The sequence below is a fragment of the Bufo gargarizans genome, chromosome 6 (assembly GCF_014858855.1).
Source record: "Bufo gargarizans isolate SCDJY-AF-19 chromosome 6, ASM1485885v1, whole genome shotgun sequence".
Taxonomy (NCBI): Eukaryota; Metazoa; Chordata; class Amphibia; order Anura; family Bufonidae; genus Bufo; species Bufo gargarizans.
Window position 1 is genome coordinate 341,105,467 of NC_058085.1, and position 19,113 is coordinate 341,124,579.

General features: G+C 44.3%; 1 protein-coding gene across 1 annotated transcript; it reads left to right on the forward strand.

Annotated features, from left to right (window-relative positions):
- Positions 1–612: 612 nt before the first annotated feature.
- Positions 613–15,427, forward strand: CLRN3 (clarin 3). The gene is made up of 3 exons (XM_044299308.1): positions 613–884; positions 10,182–10,364; positions 14,893–15,427. Exons 1-3 carry the CDS (start codon positions 650–652, stop codon positions 15,165–15,167), a joined length of 693 nt encoding a protein of 230 aa, XP_044155243.1. The 5' UTR covers positions 613–649; the 3' UTR covers positions 15,168–15,427.
- The last annotated feature ends 3,686 nt before the right edge of the window (positions 15,428–19,113 follow it).

Here is a 19,113-nt window from a genome sequence, read left to right on the forward strand (position 1 = left end):
TACCAGCTGGGATTGGAGCTTCCTCCGACCCCAGCTGTGAAGCGGAGCCTGTGCTAAGAACCGGTGGATGTTACTATCTGGAGCGCTGCTGGAGCTGTTAACCCCGTCCGTCCGTCAGCCACAGCGACTCCAAAAGATGTTGTTGCAGATTGAAGACCTGCACCGCCTGCCGTCAAAAGACAGTGGGTGGTCGTTAAGGGGTTAACAGAAGGGATGTGCATTACATTTCCATTATCCAACCTCTAGCGGCAGGTTGACCTGACATGGCATAGCAAATTTTTATTTTATTTATTTATTATACTCACTTATATAGCGCTGCTATATTATATAGCACTTTACAGACATTAGCAGGGGGCTCACAATCTAAAGTACAAATCAAACATGTGATATCAAGCTCTGCTACATATGTATGATAGATATGCATAATATTCAAAATAACCCAGCAATTACTACTGCTCTTTGTATCATTGTAGCTCTAGCAGCTGACTTCAGTACTAAAGATCAGGGAACATTTATGGCTGCTGAGGGTGCAAGGTTCAATGGGAAAATTCTCTGCAAATATTAAACCCTGGTTAGGTCTTTCTGGAAGCAGGAAGGGTGGACTCCAGTCCCTGAGAGCAGAAGAAGACGCGGGAACAAACTACAGAGAATGCCGTCCAAACAGAAGACCCTGCTGTTCCTCTCTGGCTTTGTTTTAAGCATCGGGTCCTTTGCCATCATCTGCACTTGTCTCGCCACCCAAGAATGGGTTTCCAGTAAAGTCCAGTTCACGGGTACAAATTATAGCGGAGTCGCAGAAATAAACCTCGGATTGTTCCGGACCACTCATGCTAAGACTATCACTGAGGGCGTTGGGCTCAACACCCCAAAAACAGTCCATGACGGTAACTTTGTTTTTAACTTTCAGCTTTTTAGGTGTTGAGTTTGTCATTTGGCTTAACTCATCGTCATTTTAAAATGTAGTATTGGTGGTTTTCCATAGGTCTGCAGGTAAACGTTTCTTAACCCAAAGTTATCCCAGCGCAAAGGGTTATGAGGTAATAAATTCAGCTCTGCTATATCTGAAGTTTACGCAGTTTCACTACCACACCTCCCATAACGCTTACGAGACTTCAGAGGTCAGAAGATTGTTTGATATACAGATCTCAATGACTATTTGTAGCTTGAGGGTCATATCAGATCACTATTTATATATGGAAACAGAACAGGATTTATAGGGAGGGCACTTGGGGCACAAGCCCTGAGGTCTTCACCATTTATGAGGCCTTCTCCACCCACCCTTCCTGATGGCATTCCATTGTAGAGGTAGTCATGCATGCGTTTGAAGTTCAAAGATGGTCATGTAACATAGCTAATACTCTTCTCCTGCCAATACTTGGCTGAGCATGCATGTTCTTCAGTAGAGAAAAGGGAATAGGCCATTGCCTGCTATCTCTAGCGGTGGCTAGTCACCCTTGAGAACCAAGCATTGAGCTTGTTTCGCTTCAACATGTCAGATCCTTCTTTGTCTTGATATCCTTAGTCAAGGAGAGTCACGACTTCACAATACACATTAGATGTTTGACAGGTCCCACCAAAATTAATGGGTTTGGTCAAAATTTATCTTCTATCTAATGTGTATGGCCAGCTTTAGGTAGTCGCTACTGGCTTGGCTGTCTCCAGTCAGTAGAGAGGTCCACATATATGTCCAGCCACTTCACCAATATGTAGCTGCAATAGGAGGTCATGGTGGGTCCATGTCCAAGGGGTGGGATGTGGCCTCCACCAAATGATTTACTCTGTGGTCTCCACTGGCCTTAATCTGTATGGAAATAATGTAGAATCATATAATATGTCTAGGTGGATATCAGAATATCTTTTATTTTTGGTATGAGTTTTTTTCTAAAAAGGTTTTATAGGATATAAACTAAATATGGAGGTTATCAACATTGTGTGGTTTTTTTTTTGCAGTAAAACAACCTGGTTGGTATTAGATTTTGTTGTCTACATCACTTTGGGTCTATGTTGTATCGTGTCTGAAGGATGTTACCGTAATTCATCTTGATCTTTTGCACTTGTTCCAACTAGGGTAGATTATTAGGCCTCTTTCACACAAGCGCGTTTTATGCCCGGAGGCAATGCGTGTAGCGAACACAAAGCACCTGAACTGAATCCTGACCCATTCATTTCTATGGGTCTGTGTACATGATCGCTGTTTTTCATGTATCATCTCTGCATTCAGGAAAAATCACATCAGGTTCTATACCGTATTTTTCACACAGCTCTGGCTCCATAGAAGTGAATTCACTGATGTTTTTCACTGATGGTTGGTACGAGATTATTATAGTAGATTATTATTCTTCAGTTTTTCTTCAAGTGCATGCAATCCAGATGTAAAAAAGCACACAATGAGAGCAATCACAGAAAAAAAATGATTCAACTTGTGATCAAAATCATCAGGGTTTTCTTCTTGAACAGATCCTGACACAATCTGTATCTCTCGTGTGAAAGAGGCCTAATACTGGTCCAATGTGAACATGGATAATTTTTAAGCAATGTAATTGCAGCAACCGGGACCACAGGGGCAATGTGTGGTGGCCTGATGGGTATAGTAGTTTGTACTCATATTTCTGCAGCTTCCCAGGGGCGGTAAACAGTGACGGGAAGGAAGGCACCGGATTCCTTCACTGCACACTCTGGTGTTGAGGGATCTCCTGCCAGATGTTGGTTTAGGGGCCCTTGGTGGTATGAGTTTTAGATCCAGGGAAGGCAGGGTCCCTGAGGTTCGTGACACCAGCACCCTTAGGTGCAAAGCAGGTGGTAAAATAATGAGTAGTCCGTATGAATAAAGAAATTGAACATTTACTGAGAATCACTTGCCTTGAGGTAGATGTACAGGTTCAGTTATCATGGAGGTATTCAGATACACTTCTGCTCTTACTTGTGCTGTAATTCCAGGTAACAGGTTCAGTTGAGGGACTAAGAGGCTTCACTGTTCTGATACTTCCTTGTGCTGGTATCAATGAGTCCTTTATCTGTGCTTATTAGGTAACTGGTCCACAGCCAGGTACTGGATATAATATCATCTGGTTGTCTATGTCTTTCTCTCTCTTACCTACAGGGCAGTTCTCCCTAACAGCAGGCCTACGACTTCTGCTCCATTCTTTGTACTGGTTGCTAATAGAAAAGGTTCCACACGGTCCATAGAGGAATGTGGTGCAACACAACTTTGCGTTTAGTTGTAATGGTGTGTCCAGGTACTTGAGGCTTCCCCCAGGTCACTAGATGCTGTGGAGTCCATGAGCTTGAGAATGCTGCTATCTCCACTAGACTTGCTCTATACCCAAGTCCACACTGGTCTGTGCTGAGTAGCTTCTGATGATTACTCCTCCAACCTCCCTGAGCCTGGCCACTGCCAATGGGGCTAAAGTGGTATCTACATGGTGGACTTCCCTCTGACTCTCCTCACTTTCATCTGACTCTCTCCTCACTCTCACTACACACTTCCTCCCTTCCTGTGTCTATCCTATCCTTTTTATAGGGGAATGTAACAGCACCATCTAGTGGTAGTTGATGTGAAGTGGTGGTTACCAGCCTGTTAAGGCTATGTTCACACGACTGTATGTATTTTGCGGTCCGCAAAAAATACGGATGATGTCTGTGTGACACTAGTGTTGCATCATTTTTTTTTGTTTTTATTTACGGATCTATTGTAACAATGTCTATCCTTGTCCGCAAAACAGACAAAAATAGGTCATGCTCTATATTTTTCGCAGGACTACGGAACGGACATACGGATGCGGACAACACAGTGTGCTGTCCGCATTTTTTGCGGACATATTCAAATGAGTGGGTCCTCATCCAATCCGTTAAAAAAATGGAACGGACACGGAAACAAAACACGTTCATGTAAATGTAGCCTAATAGGAATTTACAGCTTTACATACTGCATTGGAAACACGATTACAGTGTCTAGCAGTGTGTTTCAGGACACTGCATTATTATTTGTAAGTTGTCATACCATCCTTTAGATTTATGATTTTAAATACTTTTATGTGTTTTTAGGTTGTGATGGCCAGATTGATTTTCTAATGAATTCCTGTGTGTATTGTGGGGATTCGCTCTGGTAGACAGGATAAGCGGACACAGTATAGAGGCACCAACCAGTTCTTAAATCAAACAGTTCAGTGTTTATTCACACTCTTGGCAAGTTCATAAACAAAAAGTCACATTCAACACAAAAGTCACCTTTTGGTTTTGGTGTTAGTTTACACCCAGCTGGCAGTTCTGCCTCAAAGAGTCCATGAACAGACTTTAGGCAGCCTGTTTCCCCTCACACTGGTCTCAGACCTCCAAGCTCGGCACAAGCCTCAGATCCCAGTACAGAGATCCTTTCTGCTGAACCCAGCTGTCTTTTAAAGGCAGCTAGGTGTTGTCAAAACCTGGACCAGCACATGAGTCCAGTCTGGTGTTTGACCCCACCTGGCCGCTAATCAGTCCAGCAGCACACACTGGGAGGAAAATACCTGCCTCCACATACAACTCCCTTTACTGTGTCACAGTATAGACTTTTTTCATTGTGTGCTTTTGATAGGTACAGTATATACCCGTAAACTAAAATAAGCTAAAAAGTCTCTTCGTGCAAGACTCAGAGGTCCCAATAACCCACCAATAGCTGTGCAGAAAACTTCACAGCTTATAATAAAAGAATGGACACCCAAACTTTTTTTTACAGACAATTAGAAAACCAAATATGAATGATAAAGTAATACAAAAAATCATGAATTCATAAAAAAAATTCTTACACACATTGTCCAAAGGTCACTGATTTCTACTGATGGTTGGTTAGCCTCTGTGTTGGTCTAGGAGCTGGCCAATGGAAAAGATAGTCTGACATCTTGATTAAGGACTATTATTTCCAGTACCACATGAATTGCTCTGCAGATAAGGAGTCCAGATCAGTATTTTTATCAGTGGTGGCTTTCTGGGAGGGTTTGTCTGGGCGAATTAAAGACAAACTGGTGGGTCATTCCATGTAGATTTGACAACCTTATTTCCTTTGCTACCCAAATAGACCTCTGATTCAGGGATCATGCCAAATAGGTAGTAAGTGAAAGAAGACCTTCCAGACTGGCACCCTCCTTCCAGAGACCCTTAACTCCTCTGGGTGAATTCTGTGTTGTGGTTCTGCCTGCCACTCCCGCTGCTTGGCATCTGTACAGCCTGTCTACCTGTTCCCCAGGATCTACAGGGGTTGCCTTATACCAGTTACAACGATGTCTTTGACAAGAAAGAGGCATCATCCTATCAACTTGATTCTTGAGACTACTCCTCCACGTAGCCGTGTCTACCCATTGTCCTTGTCTGAGACTCAAGCCATGTCAAACTACATCCAAGAAAACCTGGAAACAGGTTTCATTCGAAAGTCCAATTTCTTATTTGTTAGGAAGAGGGATGGGTTACTTTGGCTCTCCATTGACTACCACTGCCCTAATTTGATTACCATAAAGAACAAATATCCTCCACAGCTACTTACTGAGTGATTTGCCAGGCTCTGCGAGGTCAGAATTTTTACCAAGCTCAGGGCCGGCGTTAGGGGGGGGGGGGGGGTTTCGGGACAAACAGGGCAATTGCCCAGGGCCCCTATCCCTATATTTTTTTTTTCTGATTTCTTTCTATTCGTTATTTACTTTTTTACTTTGAATGCAGAGAACAAATTATCTCCTTGTCCCTGCTGTCTCCATATACAGAGCACTGGTAACAGTGCTTTCTTATTATTTAACAGGGTTAAAGGGGTCCTGAAGTTTTTCTAAACTGATGATCTATCCTCTGGATAGATCATCACATCAGCATCTGATCAGCGGGGGTTCAACACCCGGGACCCCTGCCGATCAGCTGTTTGAGAAGACAGCGGTGCTGGCAGTAGTGCCGCGGTCTTCTCGCTGTTTACCGCAAGTCCAGTGACGTCACGACTAGTATCAATGGCCTAGGTGGGGCTAAGCTCCATTCAAATGAACTGAGCTTAGACACGCCCAGGCCATTGATACTAGTCGTGACGTCACTGGGCCCACGGTAAACAGCGAGAAGGCCGCGGCGCTACTGCCAGCGCCGCTGCCTTCTTAAACAGCTGATCGGCGGGGGTCCGCAGAAACCCTTTAAGCAGGTCTCCTGGGCAAACTTGCTAAAGAAAGCACACTTAGGGCTCATGCACACAAACGTGTCCCGCAGTTTGCGGTCCCCACTGCACGGGCACCATCCGTGTGGTTGCCGAGGACAAAAACAGACCCATCAATGGGTCCATGATCTGTCCACACCGCAAAAATAATAGAACATGTTCTATTTTTTGCGGCGCGGAGGAACAGAACGGGAGTGCTTCCGTGGGGTTCCGTGCCTCTGTTCTAAACTGCTCCCTCTGGATTGCGGACCCAATTCAAGTGAATGGGTCCACATCCGTGATATCATGAGCACATGGTCGATGCCCATATATTGCAGACGGGCAACGGCCGTCTACATGAGCCCTTAGGCTGAGTTCACACCAGTTATTTCCATCAATTATTGTGAGCCAAAACCAGGTGTGGGTCAAAAACACAGAACAGAAGGAAATTCTTCCATTTTACCTTATGTCTGTGGAGGCTTCACTACTGGTTGGGGCTCACAATAACTGATGGAAATAACTGACCAAACAACTGAAGTGTGAACTGGGCCTTACCTGCTTCCTGACACTGGCTCTCGACTCCGGTGCTCTCTGACTGCTCAGGTCCCTGGATGTCATCATCCATTTTGACGCTGCCTGCAACCAGTCGTAGGCCACGGCGGTGATTTCTTCCCTTGAGTCAAGTGAATAAATGTGACAGTACTTCAGAATTTGCGGCCCTGCTTTTAATTCCACCCAGGGCCACATTTTGTCTAAAACCGGCTCTGACAAAGCTAGATCTTTGAGGAGCATACAATCTGATTCACATTAGGAGAGGACCACGAGTGGAAAATAGTGTTTGATATTTGTGACTGTAATTATGAAAACCTCATCAGCCCTATTGATTTAAGTAATGCTCTTGCAGTTTTCCAGGAATTTGTAACTGTTGTCTTTTGTGATCGCCTGTATATCTGCGTAGACATTTTAGTTTTCTCGCTTGACCTCTCACCGGAAACATGTTCGCTCCGTACTCTATTGTCCGAGTAATACATCTTTGAAAAAACTTCTCTGTCTTTCCTGGGCTATATTATATCAGACCGCAGCTTAGGATATGACCACATGCACGATCGTGAGCCATTTAGGGCATAGCTGTGCCACAGCCTATTATTACGTGGCCGGTAAGACCTCAGCTGCCTCTTATTTAAATAATGAAGACCGCATTGTATTGTTGGTCTGCATTGTTAATGGCCGTGCTGTATTGAAGGGGTTCGATGGCCATTAACAATGCAGACCAACTATACAGTGTGGTCTTCAGTAGTTAAATAAGAGGCAGCTGCGGCCTAATTGGCCGTGTGGTACTTGACCGTAGAATGGCCATATCCTAAATTGCTCCTGACCAAGCAGTGCAGTTGTAACCTAAGAGATGGATCCAGTGAAGTTGTCGGCTCTTTTGGATTGGCCTTTCCCTATTGGCCTACGTGCTATCCATAGTTTTTACAAGCTACTACCAGAAATAAATTTCTAGTTTTTCCACCTTGACCGCACCAATTTTGGCCCTTATCCACAATGGGGTGAATGCCAAAGAGTGGACCCCAGGGGCAGAGACAGCCTTCTGGTCCCTTAAACAGGCCTTCTCATTTGCATTAATTCTTTGTCACCTAAATTATCTGAAAGCAATGTATCCTCTGTAGGGGCAGGAGCTATGTTGAGGGTACTTCAGACAAAATGGTCACCTGCATTTTTTTCTTTAAAGGCCTTCTCTGCAGCAGAATAAAATTATCGAACCAGTGACATAAAACTGCTTGCCATTAAGAAAGATGGCTCTTAAAGAGTGGAATTACTTGTTAGGGTGAGTCTGTCATCCAGTCATCATTTACATGGACCAAAAGAATCTGACCTACCTTCAATCTGCCCAATGTCCCAACCCCTGCCAGGCTTCTTGGTCCTTATTCCTTCTTCATTTCAATTAAACTTTACATTTCTGTTCTGCAGATAAAAATACCAAGGTGGATCCTTTGTTTTGGCCCTTCGACTCCGCCAATCTAATTAAGGAGCCCCCAAATATCATAGATCTTGGATTCATCATTTCTTTTGCTCCAGTTCAGTTTAAGGATATCCCGCCTGCCGCCCGGCAACATGCGTTTCCCTGGCCAAGAGGAATCATGCCCTGCCCTGGGGCCATCACTCTAAAGCCGATGGCCATCCTGAGCTGTGCAAGACAGCTATCTAATGTCTCGATACTACTGGTAGCCCACTATCTCTAAAGATATTGGGACTTTGTTATAGGCTACTCTGCCTGTGCCCAGAATAAATCTCCTAGACCTGCAGATCTTCTTCTCCTGTTGCCAGTACATGAAGCTCCATGGCAGCATATTGCCATGGATTTTGTGACTGATCTGCCTTCTTCTGGACTGACTCTACTGTCAGTAATGTTTTCAGATCTGGCAAGAGACAAAGATTTCCCTGCTACAGGACTCAGCTCGGATGAAGAAGATTGCAGATCTAAGCAAAGAGCTCCAGCTCAGTTTTTTCTGGGGGATAAGGTCTGGTTCTCCTTGAAAAACATTAGATTGAAGGTACTGTCATATAAGCTGGCACCTAGCCTTTTTTTTTGCCCTTTTGAGTTGCTGAAGCACACCTTTCTGCCTCCTTATGTGTTTCCAACTGCTTTTATGTGTCTCTCCGTCCTCACGCTAATCGATATTCAAGACGGTCTGTTCCTGCATCTTCTTCTGAAGGTGTGCATAAGGTTAAAGAGATCCTGGGCATGAAGAAGATTATAGGGAAAACCTTTTCTTGATTGACTGGAAAGGTTTTGGTCCTGAGGAGAGCTCCTGGGAGCCTTTGGAGTACATTGATGCCCAGGTCATCCTGAAGAACTTCCTGCAAATGTCCAACTCAAAGAAGAAAGGGGTTAGTGTTATCCTGATCCCTTGCCCGCCATCATCCTGCTCATTCGGGTGGGCATGGGTTGTGAACCGCTGGTCCTCCTCTGCCCTCCAGCAGTCCCAAATCCAGGAATTCAATATTGATGGCGTATTTTCAGAATAGGTCATCAACATGTGAACCATTGGAGGTCCAATGCCAGTGCTGGAAGTTGGCCCCCCACCGATCAGATATTGATCACCTATCCTGGGAATAGATTAATACTGAAATCCCTTTAAACTGTTGATTTCCCTTTGGTATTTTTTCTCTTTTTGGCTTTACTTATAGTCCTATCCCTCTGTTAAATGTTGTTATACAATGTAACTATAGTGTTACTCTCTTGTGGTATAAACTATGCTCATTGTATTGACATTACTCTACGTTTTAAGTGTTTTTGTCCAGGGACAAGTTTTGCTTAATTGAAAGATTACATTTTAGCTAAAGGTGTTATCTAAGGATCTAATAAGTAGAGGTGATCGAAATGGTCTCTTTTAGACTACATGCACACAAATGTATTTTGTTTCCGTGTCCATTCAGTTGTTTTTTTTTTTGTTTTTTTTTGTGGATTGGATGAGGAATCATTCATTTCAATGGGTCAGCAAAAAATGCGCACAGCACAACGTGTGCTATCCGCATCCGTATGTCCGTTCTGTAGCCCCGCAAAAAATATAGAGCATGTCCTATTCTTGTCCATTTTGAGGACAAGGATAGGCATTGTTACAATGGATCAGCAAAAAAACGGATGAAATACAGATGCCAAAAGGACGTAATCCGTATTTATTGTGGATCAGTGTTTGGTAGTCCGCATGTGAATGCAGCCTTACCTGTATGACCCATGGGCACAACTGTCTGAAACGGAAAATATCCAGTGGCTTATAATTTATTCATTTAAAAGATATTCATTTTGGCGGTGCCAACTATATAGGGGACCACCCTCCAGACTCATATGCATAGAATGCTCATAGATTTAAATCAATAAAAGTTATACCAAATGTTTTACCGCAAATCTACCGCATAGATCAGTCTACTTGGCGGCACGTGCTTGTCATCAACAGTTTAGACTCCCTTTGAGAAAGGTCTCTATGAAATGTTGGACGGTATTATGGGATATGACGTGCTCTTTCTAATCAAACTTAAAATTCAGTTTTTCAGATATTGAAAGACACGAACAGCGTTGAAGTCATCCATATCCTAATTATATTATTGCTGGTTCTCGGACTGATATCCTCTTTCCTGGGCTCGGCCACTACAGGCTTGAACACTGTCAGCAATCCCTATCTAACTTTCCTAGGACCGCTCGGAGTGTATGTTTGGACTGCAATAAATGGTAAGTGCATGGGATAATTAATACTAAATTACTTCATAAATAATACATCATCTCAGCTTTTGATGAACATTGGCTTTTTAGTCACCAAAACATAAAAAAAAATCTTCAGGTATTCTGGTATTTTCGGTACATTTTTTCCTGTGTAGTGTAGAAAAAAAAGTCTGTGGATACATGGAAACCATCAGCAAGCTGGTTAGTTTATTGTAGCCTGATTACCATAAAGACTCTTAACATTCACATTAGATATTCATGTGCTATGTCATATCACAAAGTGATAAAATATTACGCTCTGTGGGGGTCCAACCGCCGGGTCAAGTAAATGTTGCAGTTCCCCGCACAGCGTGTGGATAGGTGCAGTCTTGTGCACTGTGAAGGAACCTTTAGGCTACATGCACACGACCGTATGTGTTTTGCGGTCCGCAAATTGTGGATACGCAAAAAAAAAAAACGGATGACGTTCCGTATGGCATCCATTTTTTTTTGCGGATCCATTGTAATAATGCCTATCCTTGTCCGCAAACTAGAAAAAAATAGGGCATGCACTATTTTTTTGGCGGAGCAATGGAACGGACATACTGATGTGGACAGCACAATGAAATGAATGGGTCCGCATCCTATCCGCAAAAAAAAACGGAACGGACAGTGAAACAAAATACGGTCGTGTGCATGAGGCCTTATTCTTAGGATTGTGAGGGTACAGTAATGCTCAGAAGCGGAGTATAATGTATTAGGAAGCCACTCAAACTGGTAGAATGACATAATTATAATACTGGATCCATCAACAGCACTTTACTGATGATTTCCAGGTAGAAAAGGGAGATTTTTTCAGCACTGCACAGCAGAAGCTGAATAATAAACGTATGTAATGACTGCGCAGTTCACATCATGCAGTCACCTACAGCACGTACTGTAGGGTCTATACAGACGTCCCAATCAATATCCAGATGTGTTCTGGAACGGGTAGTAAATGGTTAAACGTCATTGTATCCGGACAAGTGAACACGTTCGGCTGATCATACACAAATTTTCTTAAGGAGCCATTTAGATTTTTTTTCTCAGATCGATATTTGAGCATAAAAAAAACACATCCTCCAGGTCCTCAAGCAGGTTCAGCGCAAGATCTTGAAATTGTAAAGGTCACTACATAAGACAAGCAGAGCGCTCTCGTAGCGCCTAACGCCGCGTTATTTATATTGACAACGCTCTAGACTAGTAACATATGATATATTGCATCACAACTCCCATCATCCCATAGCCTTATGCAGGATCCCATGATAGCGCAGCAATCACCATTTTTGTGATTGGTAGGGGTCACAATGGTAGGATTCCCCACTGATCTCATAGTTATTTTCTATCCTGTGGATAGGGGATAACTTGAAATGTCAGGAATACCCCTTTAACTAAAGCAAAATCTCTTTGGAGACAAAGTTCACTTTTTATATCACATTTAAAATTTGGCATTTTGAGCACATTTTTTCCACATCATAAATTGCTTAGTAAATGTGGACCAATTGATGTTTCTTTTCCTTTTATGTCCCATGATGCATTATCTCCAACCATTTAATATTAACGTTTCCATCCAGGTGGAGCTTAGTTAAAAAATTATGGGACACAAAATACACTTAGGCCTCATGCACACGACCGTATGTATTTTGCGGTCTGCAAAAAACGGATCCTCAAAAAATACGGTTGACGTCCATGTGCATTCCGTATTTTGCGGAACAGAACAGCCGGCCCCTAATAGAACAGTACTATCCTTGTCCGTAATGCAGACAATAATAGGACATGTTCTATTTTTTTGCGGAACGGAAATACGGATATACGGAAACGGAATGGACACGGAGTAACTTCCATTTCTTTTGTGGACCCATTTAAGTTAATGGTTCCATATACAGTCCGCAAAAAAAACGTACCGTATATGGCCTTCCATAACTTTTTTATTTTCCTGTTCAAATAACCATATCAGGACTTTTTTTTTTTTTTTTTTTTAGCAGGACAAGTTGTACAAATGGCACCATTTAAAGGGTTTCTATCATCACAAAATTGGTTATGTAGCTGGCTGACATTAGCGATGTGCTAATGTCAGCAGTACATAACTGTGTGACTTTTATCTGCCTACATGCCGCCGTTCGCCCAGAAAACTAACGTTTAAAATATGCAAATGAGCACCTAGGTGCTATTGGGGCGTTGCTGCAGCACCTAGAGGCTCCGTCTCCTCACCGTTTGGCACGCCCATTTTGCTTTGATGGACATCTCTGCTCTGCGCTTAGAAAGTAAAATCCCGCACCTGCGCCGCCCCATTAGTATTCGGCGCAGGCGCAGTGAGTGAACGACGCTCGCCTGCTGCCGGCTGTCTTTACTTCCGGGGAGCTCTGTGACGTATTCGACGCAGGCGCAGTGAGGAAGCCGGCAGCAGGGGCAACACATGAGGTGACAGTGGGCCAATGGGAGTAGTAGTTCATTTACTCACAGTTAGCAGAGCCTCCCAGGGTCGGTGTGCAGTGATGGGGAAGATAGCACCAAATCCTCCGGGGCACTCTCTATTGCAGGGAACACCAGCCAGATGGAAGTTGAAGTGCCCTTTAATGGTGTAGGTGTTTAAGGTGCTTTGGTGGCTGGGCCCCTGTGTTCGTGACGCCAGCACCGTAAGGTGCAAATGTTGAGTGTAGTAGGAATCGGTTCAGTAATATTTCTTTTATCAGTTTTAGGCAATTGTCAGTTAGGGAGTTTTCAAGTACTTTACCTTTACAGGCGAAGAATAATTAGATTTACTTTAAGTCCACTTTCCATAGCACTCAGGTACTGAACATACTGTTTTCTACTTATCTTGAGCTATCCAATAAGGGCGTTTCTCCCTCGTGGCAGGCAAACTCTCTGCAACATTATTTGCAGAATGCTCTCCTGAAGTATTCAGGTTCACTATATCCCGGCAGGCTTCTAGTGAATAAGGACAACTTGGCGCCTTGGTCACCCGGCTGTGTCCAGGAACTTGGAAAGTTACTCTTGGTCACTTGTGCTTGTGAAGTCCATCGGCCAGACTCAGCTCTAACCTTCACTAGCCTTGCTTTATATTTAGACGTAGACTTACAGTCCAGTGCTAGGCTGCTGTAACTAGTCTTAGTTTGCCCTCTCCAGGATCGATCAGTTCCCAGAGGAAAGAATTTGCAGCTACATAGTGGATAAGGCCTGTTTCCCTCCTCCATACACTCGCTTCTCTCTCTCCTTCACAACAATACACTACTTCGCTTCCTGTTCTAGCACACCCCAAGCTATATATATATTATGTGGCGCCAGCACCACCTAGGGGCAAATGGGTGCAATGAAAATGTCAGCCTGATAATAGGAAATACCATACATTGCAAATACACAGATATTTAAAGTGTCCCTTTTTACACACACACAGGTGAAACTCAAAAAATTTGAATATCGTGCAAAGTTCATTTATTTCAGTAATGCAACTTAAAAGGTGAAACTAACATATGAGACTCATTACATGCAAAGCGAGATATTTCAAGCCTTTATTTGTTATAATTTGGATGATTATGGCTTACAGCTTATGAAACCCCAAAGTCACAATCTCAGGTCCCCTTTGCTCAGGGGATATGGATTAATTAGCTGACCAGAGTGTGACACTTAGAGCCTAGAATATTGAACCTTTTTACAATATTCAAATTTTTTCGAGTTTCACCTGTATGTGGGACGCTGCACATTTATTAAAGAGGATCTGACCTGTCTGCTTTAGGCCTCATGCACAGGACCGGATGCTGACCCATTTACTTGAATGGGGTCTGCGATCCACATCCGACTGTCTGCACCACAAAAAAGTAGTGCATGCACACGGCCGGTGCCCGTATATTGTGGACCCGTTGTTTGCGGGCTGCAATATGGGCACGGACCTGTGCATGAGGCCTTAGTAAATACCGATATTCTCCATACAGTCACAACTCTGGAGTATATATATATATATGTTTTTGTTAGGACCTCTGCTTTGTGCCGTTCCTCTGTTATTCCTCCTGATTATGTATGAAAACAATCGACAACTGGGTGTTACCTATTGAGGGCACGTCCCTACATACTGTAGTCTCACACTGTCCAATCAGTGCTGACAGTCTCGGACAGACAGACTGTGTAGGGACACACTTTTTTTGACAAGAGGTAAAGTAACATGCAGTGGTCAATTTAGTCGTAAATTTCTAGGTGGAGTAACAGAGGAACGGCAGAATGCAATATTCTAACAAAAGAAGCTCAAGAATTGTCATTTCACAAGTAACACAATTATTTACTAAAACAGACATGTCAGGAGAGGGGACAGGTCCTCTTTCACGCTGCAGGGGATTTGTAGCTGTGTATCAGGAAGGCTGAGCTCTGGTCTCTGTAAAGATACAGGATATTATGGCATAAATCAGCAGAGAATTTTGAAGCTATTTAGATAAAAACCAAACGGTGTTCGATGGCGGACATTCAGAGATCACACAAAAACGTCTCCAAAAACTTTCTCGATGTAATAATTGACTGTTTCCTTTTCCAGGGATCCTCGTCCTCCTCGCCATGATTCTGTTTGCCATAAATATAGAAGCCAACAAACTGCCCAAGGAAATCACGCTAGCCCTGTACTCATCGGAGGATGTTTTCGGATCTGCCCAGAACGCTTACGGTTATTCCTTCTGGCTCCTGCTGCTTAGTCTGGTCCTCGATGTCGGCACCGTAGCCGTTATTTTATATTACCAGCATGCGAGATACAGCCAACAGATCGAGAAAGAAAGACCCATGGAGACAGCGAGCCGGGACGTCATCTTATTCTGAAGGCGAGGCCCGGACTCCTCACCGAGGGAGAGACTTATTATTTAATTACGCGTGTTAACCGAACGCTCATCGTAAACCAGCGGGGACTTCTGGGGACGATCGCGTTGACAAATATAAATGCTGCGCCTCCGATAGTGTCATACTCCAGTATTCCATAATTATCGGACGTTGACGAGATGCGCTAGCGAATAGATGGATGTTCTTCGGACGACGTTCCATAACTGTAGGGGCCCGTTTATATTAAACAATTATTCTCTTTGTTAATGGCTTAAATTTTATTCACCCACGCAGTGTGCGCTGACATTATTTGTGGGGCTGAAGCGACGGTACGCACCAGGGGGCGCCAAGATGAGCCGGAGAGCAGTCACTTGGTTAAAATATATGTATTGTGTGTTAATTAATCTGAAGTTTTCACAGAATTTTGTTTTGTAATATGTACAAGGGCCCTCATTGGGGCCCATTAGCAACAATTTTGTGATGCAGTGTAAAATCTATATAAGAAGTATTCATTTGTATAGTAAGGTAGGTCTGCTTAGGGGTCGCCATACTATTGAGCAATAATAGGATACTTGTTCTAGGTCGGTGGTCTGTGCCCGCCACGAGACTCACCATGCAGCCTGACAACCCCCTCCCCCCCTTCCTCTGCAGGTTGCGGCCTGCATGCTTCCTTCCACCTTGCCAGGATCTGTGCCATAGGGCATGCACACTCACGACTGGTCTCTTAGAGGACCAATGGTTGGGGGTCCCTGGTTATTTAAGGCACCCTCTTCAGTCTGGATGGATGCCTGAGCATTAGGTTCCCTGGTGACCAGCAAAGTCTAGTGCTATTGCGATTTACCTGCGTTATTTCCTGTCGGTGTTCTTATTGTGCTCCAGCCCTGTTTACATCCCGCCTGTGTTATCCTGCACTTCCAGTTTCAGTTCTGTTCGTGTTTGAGTTAACCCTGTCCATCTGCCTTGTCTGTGTCCCTGCTAAGTATTCAGCCTTCCTGCTCGGTCTGTCTTCACTACGACACTGTCTGCAAGTCCGTCCTCTGTCTACCTTCATCTACACTACCAGTGCACTGTCTGGATCTGTAAAACCAGCATTTAGGCCTAAGTGACTGTTCATCCTGAGCTTCTGGTGCCTAACCACAGTGGGTCAGCTGCCAACTATACTAGAACTATCCCAAGAGGTAGCGGTCTGATTGCTCCCCAGCAGCGAAGTCCAGATCCCTGTACAGGGGTCAAAGGGGTTGTATCATCATGGACAATGGGGGCATATCGCTAGGATATACCGCTCCCGGCCTGACCTCCCTGCACTGACCGGGGTCACATAGCATTATATTGATTTATGATGCTAAGTAACCCTTAGGCCCCTTTCACACGGGCGAGTATTCCGCGCGGATGCGATGCGTGAGTTGAATGCATTGCACCCGCACTGAATACCGACCCATTCATTTCTATGGGGCTGTTCACATGAGTGGTGATTTTCACGCATCACTTGTGCGTTGCGTGAAAAGCGCAGCATGCTCCTCTTTGTGCGCAGGCCCCATAGAAGTGAATGGGGTTGCGTGAAAATCGCAAGCATCCGCAAGCAAGTGCGGATGCGGTGAGATTTTCACGCGCGGTTGCTAGAAGACGATCGGGATGGAGACCCGATCATTATTATTTTCCCTTATAACATGGTTATAAGGGAAAATAATAGCATTCTGACTACAGAATGCATAGTACAATAGCGCTGGAAGGGTAAAAAAATAATAATAATAATTTAACTCACCTTAGTCCACTTGCTTGCGCAGCCCGGCTTCTCCTTCTGTCTTGATCTTAGCTCTGTGTAGCAACAAGGACCTTTGGTGACGTCACAGTCATCACATGATCCATCACAGTTTATGGAAAATCTCTGCGGAGTTCAGCTTCACACCGGGACACTGCTCATGCGCCGGCCGGAGTTAGCCGCGCTCGCGCACTGGGCCGTAATATTTCCATACTGAGACTCTCCTGCGCAGTGTCCCGGTGTAAAGCTGAACTCCGCTGAGATTTTCCATAAACTGTCGGTTTGCGCATGCGTAGATCGTCAAAACTCAGGAACGTCTCCTCACGTCATTAGCAGTGCGACAGGAAGTCAGGAGGTAGGGAAATCTCACGAGGTAGGGTAGTATAACGCTACACCGGCTACGCGAACCGTGGAATAAGGTGAGTTACATTTTTTTTTATTTTTTTTTAACCCCTCCAGCGCTATTTTACTATGCATTCTGTATTTAGAATGCTATTATTTTCCCTTATAACCATGTTATAAGGGAAAATAATACAATCTACAGAACATCAATCCCAAGCCCGAACTTCTGTGAAGAAGTTCGGGTTTGGGTACCAAACATGCGCAATTTTTCTCACGCGAGTGCAAAACGCATTACAATGTTTTTTCACGGGTGTTCCCCCAACGCACCCGCACATTTTCCTGCAACGCCCGTGTGAAAGGGGCCTTACAGTTCTGGAATGTATTAGAGGACACTGACATAATGCTGCCAGTGTGATCCAATACATTCCAGAACTGGGTTACATAGCACCATCAATCATTATAATGCTATGTGACCCCGTCAGTGCTGGGAGGTCAGGCCGGGTGACACACGCTCGTCTGCAAGGGGCCTAAGGCTAGGTCTACACAACGACATTTGGATTTTTCTGCGACTGTCGTGTCGCAGTCGCAGCATGTTGCATGTTGCAGTGCGACACCATAGACTGCCATTATAAAAATTGTCGCGCGACATTAGTGCAACAAAATGTCGCGCGACAAATGTCGTTGTGTAGACCTAGCCTTAAGGTGATCATTCAATTTGTGTTTGGCCAACACCTATTCCTAACTCCCCATACATGTGCGCACGTGTGCCAAGCTTCCACCAGTTTTCAATGGGCAGCAGGACGTGTTTTATGTGCGGTGCAGTCATCACAATTTTGAAAGTGCCAGATCTATCTCCAAAACCTATTTTCCCATTAACTTCTATTAAAAAATGAGACACTGCAGTTCCTAACTGCATCATGACCGCATCAGTATAAAACACTCGGAAAACCCCTTTAAGGCCTCTTGCACACGACCGTGTGTCCCTCTTGGCCGTATTGCAGCCTGCATATGGCGGGTCCGCAGTACTGCCACGGGGAACACACGGTCGTGTGCATTCCGCATCACGGATGAGGACCCATTCACTTGAATGGGTCCGCAAATCAGGAGATGCGGGACGGAACCACAGAACGGAAGCGCTACGGAGTGCTTTCGTGGGGTTCCGTTCCGTACTTCTGTTCCGCAAAAATATAGAACTTGTCCTTTCTTTTTGCGGAACGGACGGATTGCAGACCCCATACATTGAATGGGGTCCCGATCCGCATGCGGCTGGCCCATGGAATTTGCGGGCTGCAGCACGGGCACGGCCAGCACAGAGCCCTAACGCAGGTGCGATCACAGTAATTCCACAATTTCCGGCGTCTTGGCACCATCTTGCTGTGGTGCTCTGGTCTAATAACGGACTAATAGGTTGCTTTTTGAAATTGCTGCGTCGTTACAAGGCACATTGATAACGGAGCTTGTGATTAGTGATGAGCGAAGGATTCAAAAATTCCATTTGGCTGCTTCGCCGAATGAAAAAAATATAAATTGCTTTGTCACAAAACGCATTTCTTTATAAGAAGTAGATGCAATGACAGGGAGCGGCGATTGTGTTCCTAGCTGATCGCGGCATCCTACATTAATATTAGTGTCAAATAAAAACAACATTTATAAAATCATACTAACCTTCATCTGTTTGATCGTGAAGAGCCGGCCGCCGCCATCTTGATTAAAGATCTAGCGCGAAATCTCGTGCGGCCTGTGATGTCATACATCATCGTGCACGGGATTTTGTGCAAGATCTTCCATCAAGATGGCGACGGCTGGCTCTTTGCACTCAAATGGAGGAGGTAAGTATGATTTTTTTTT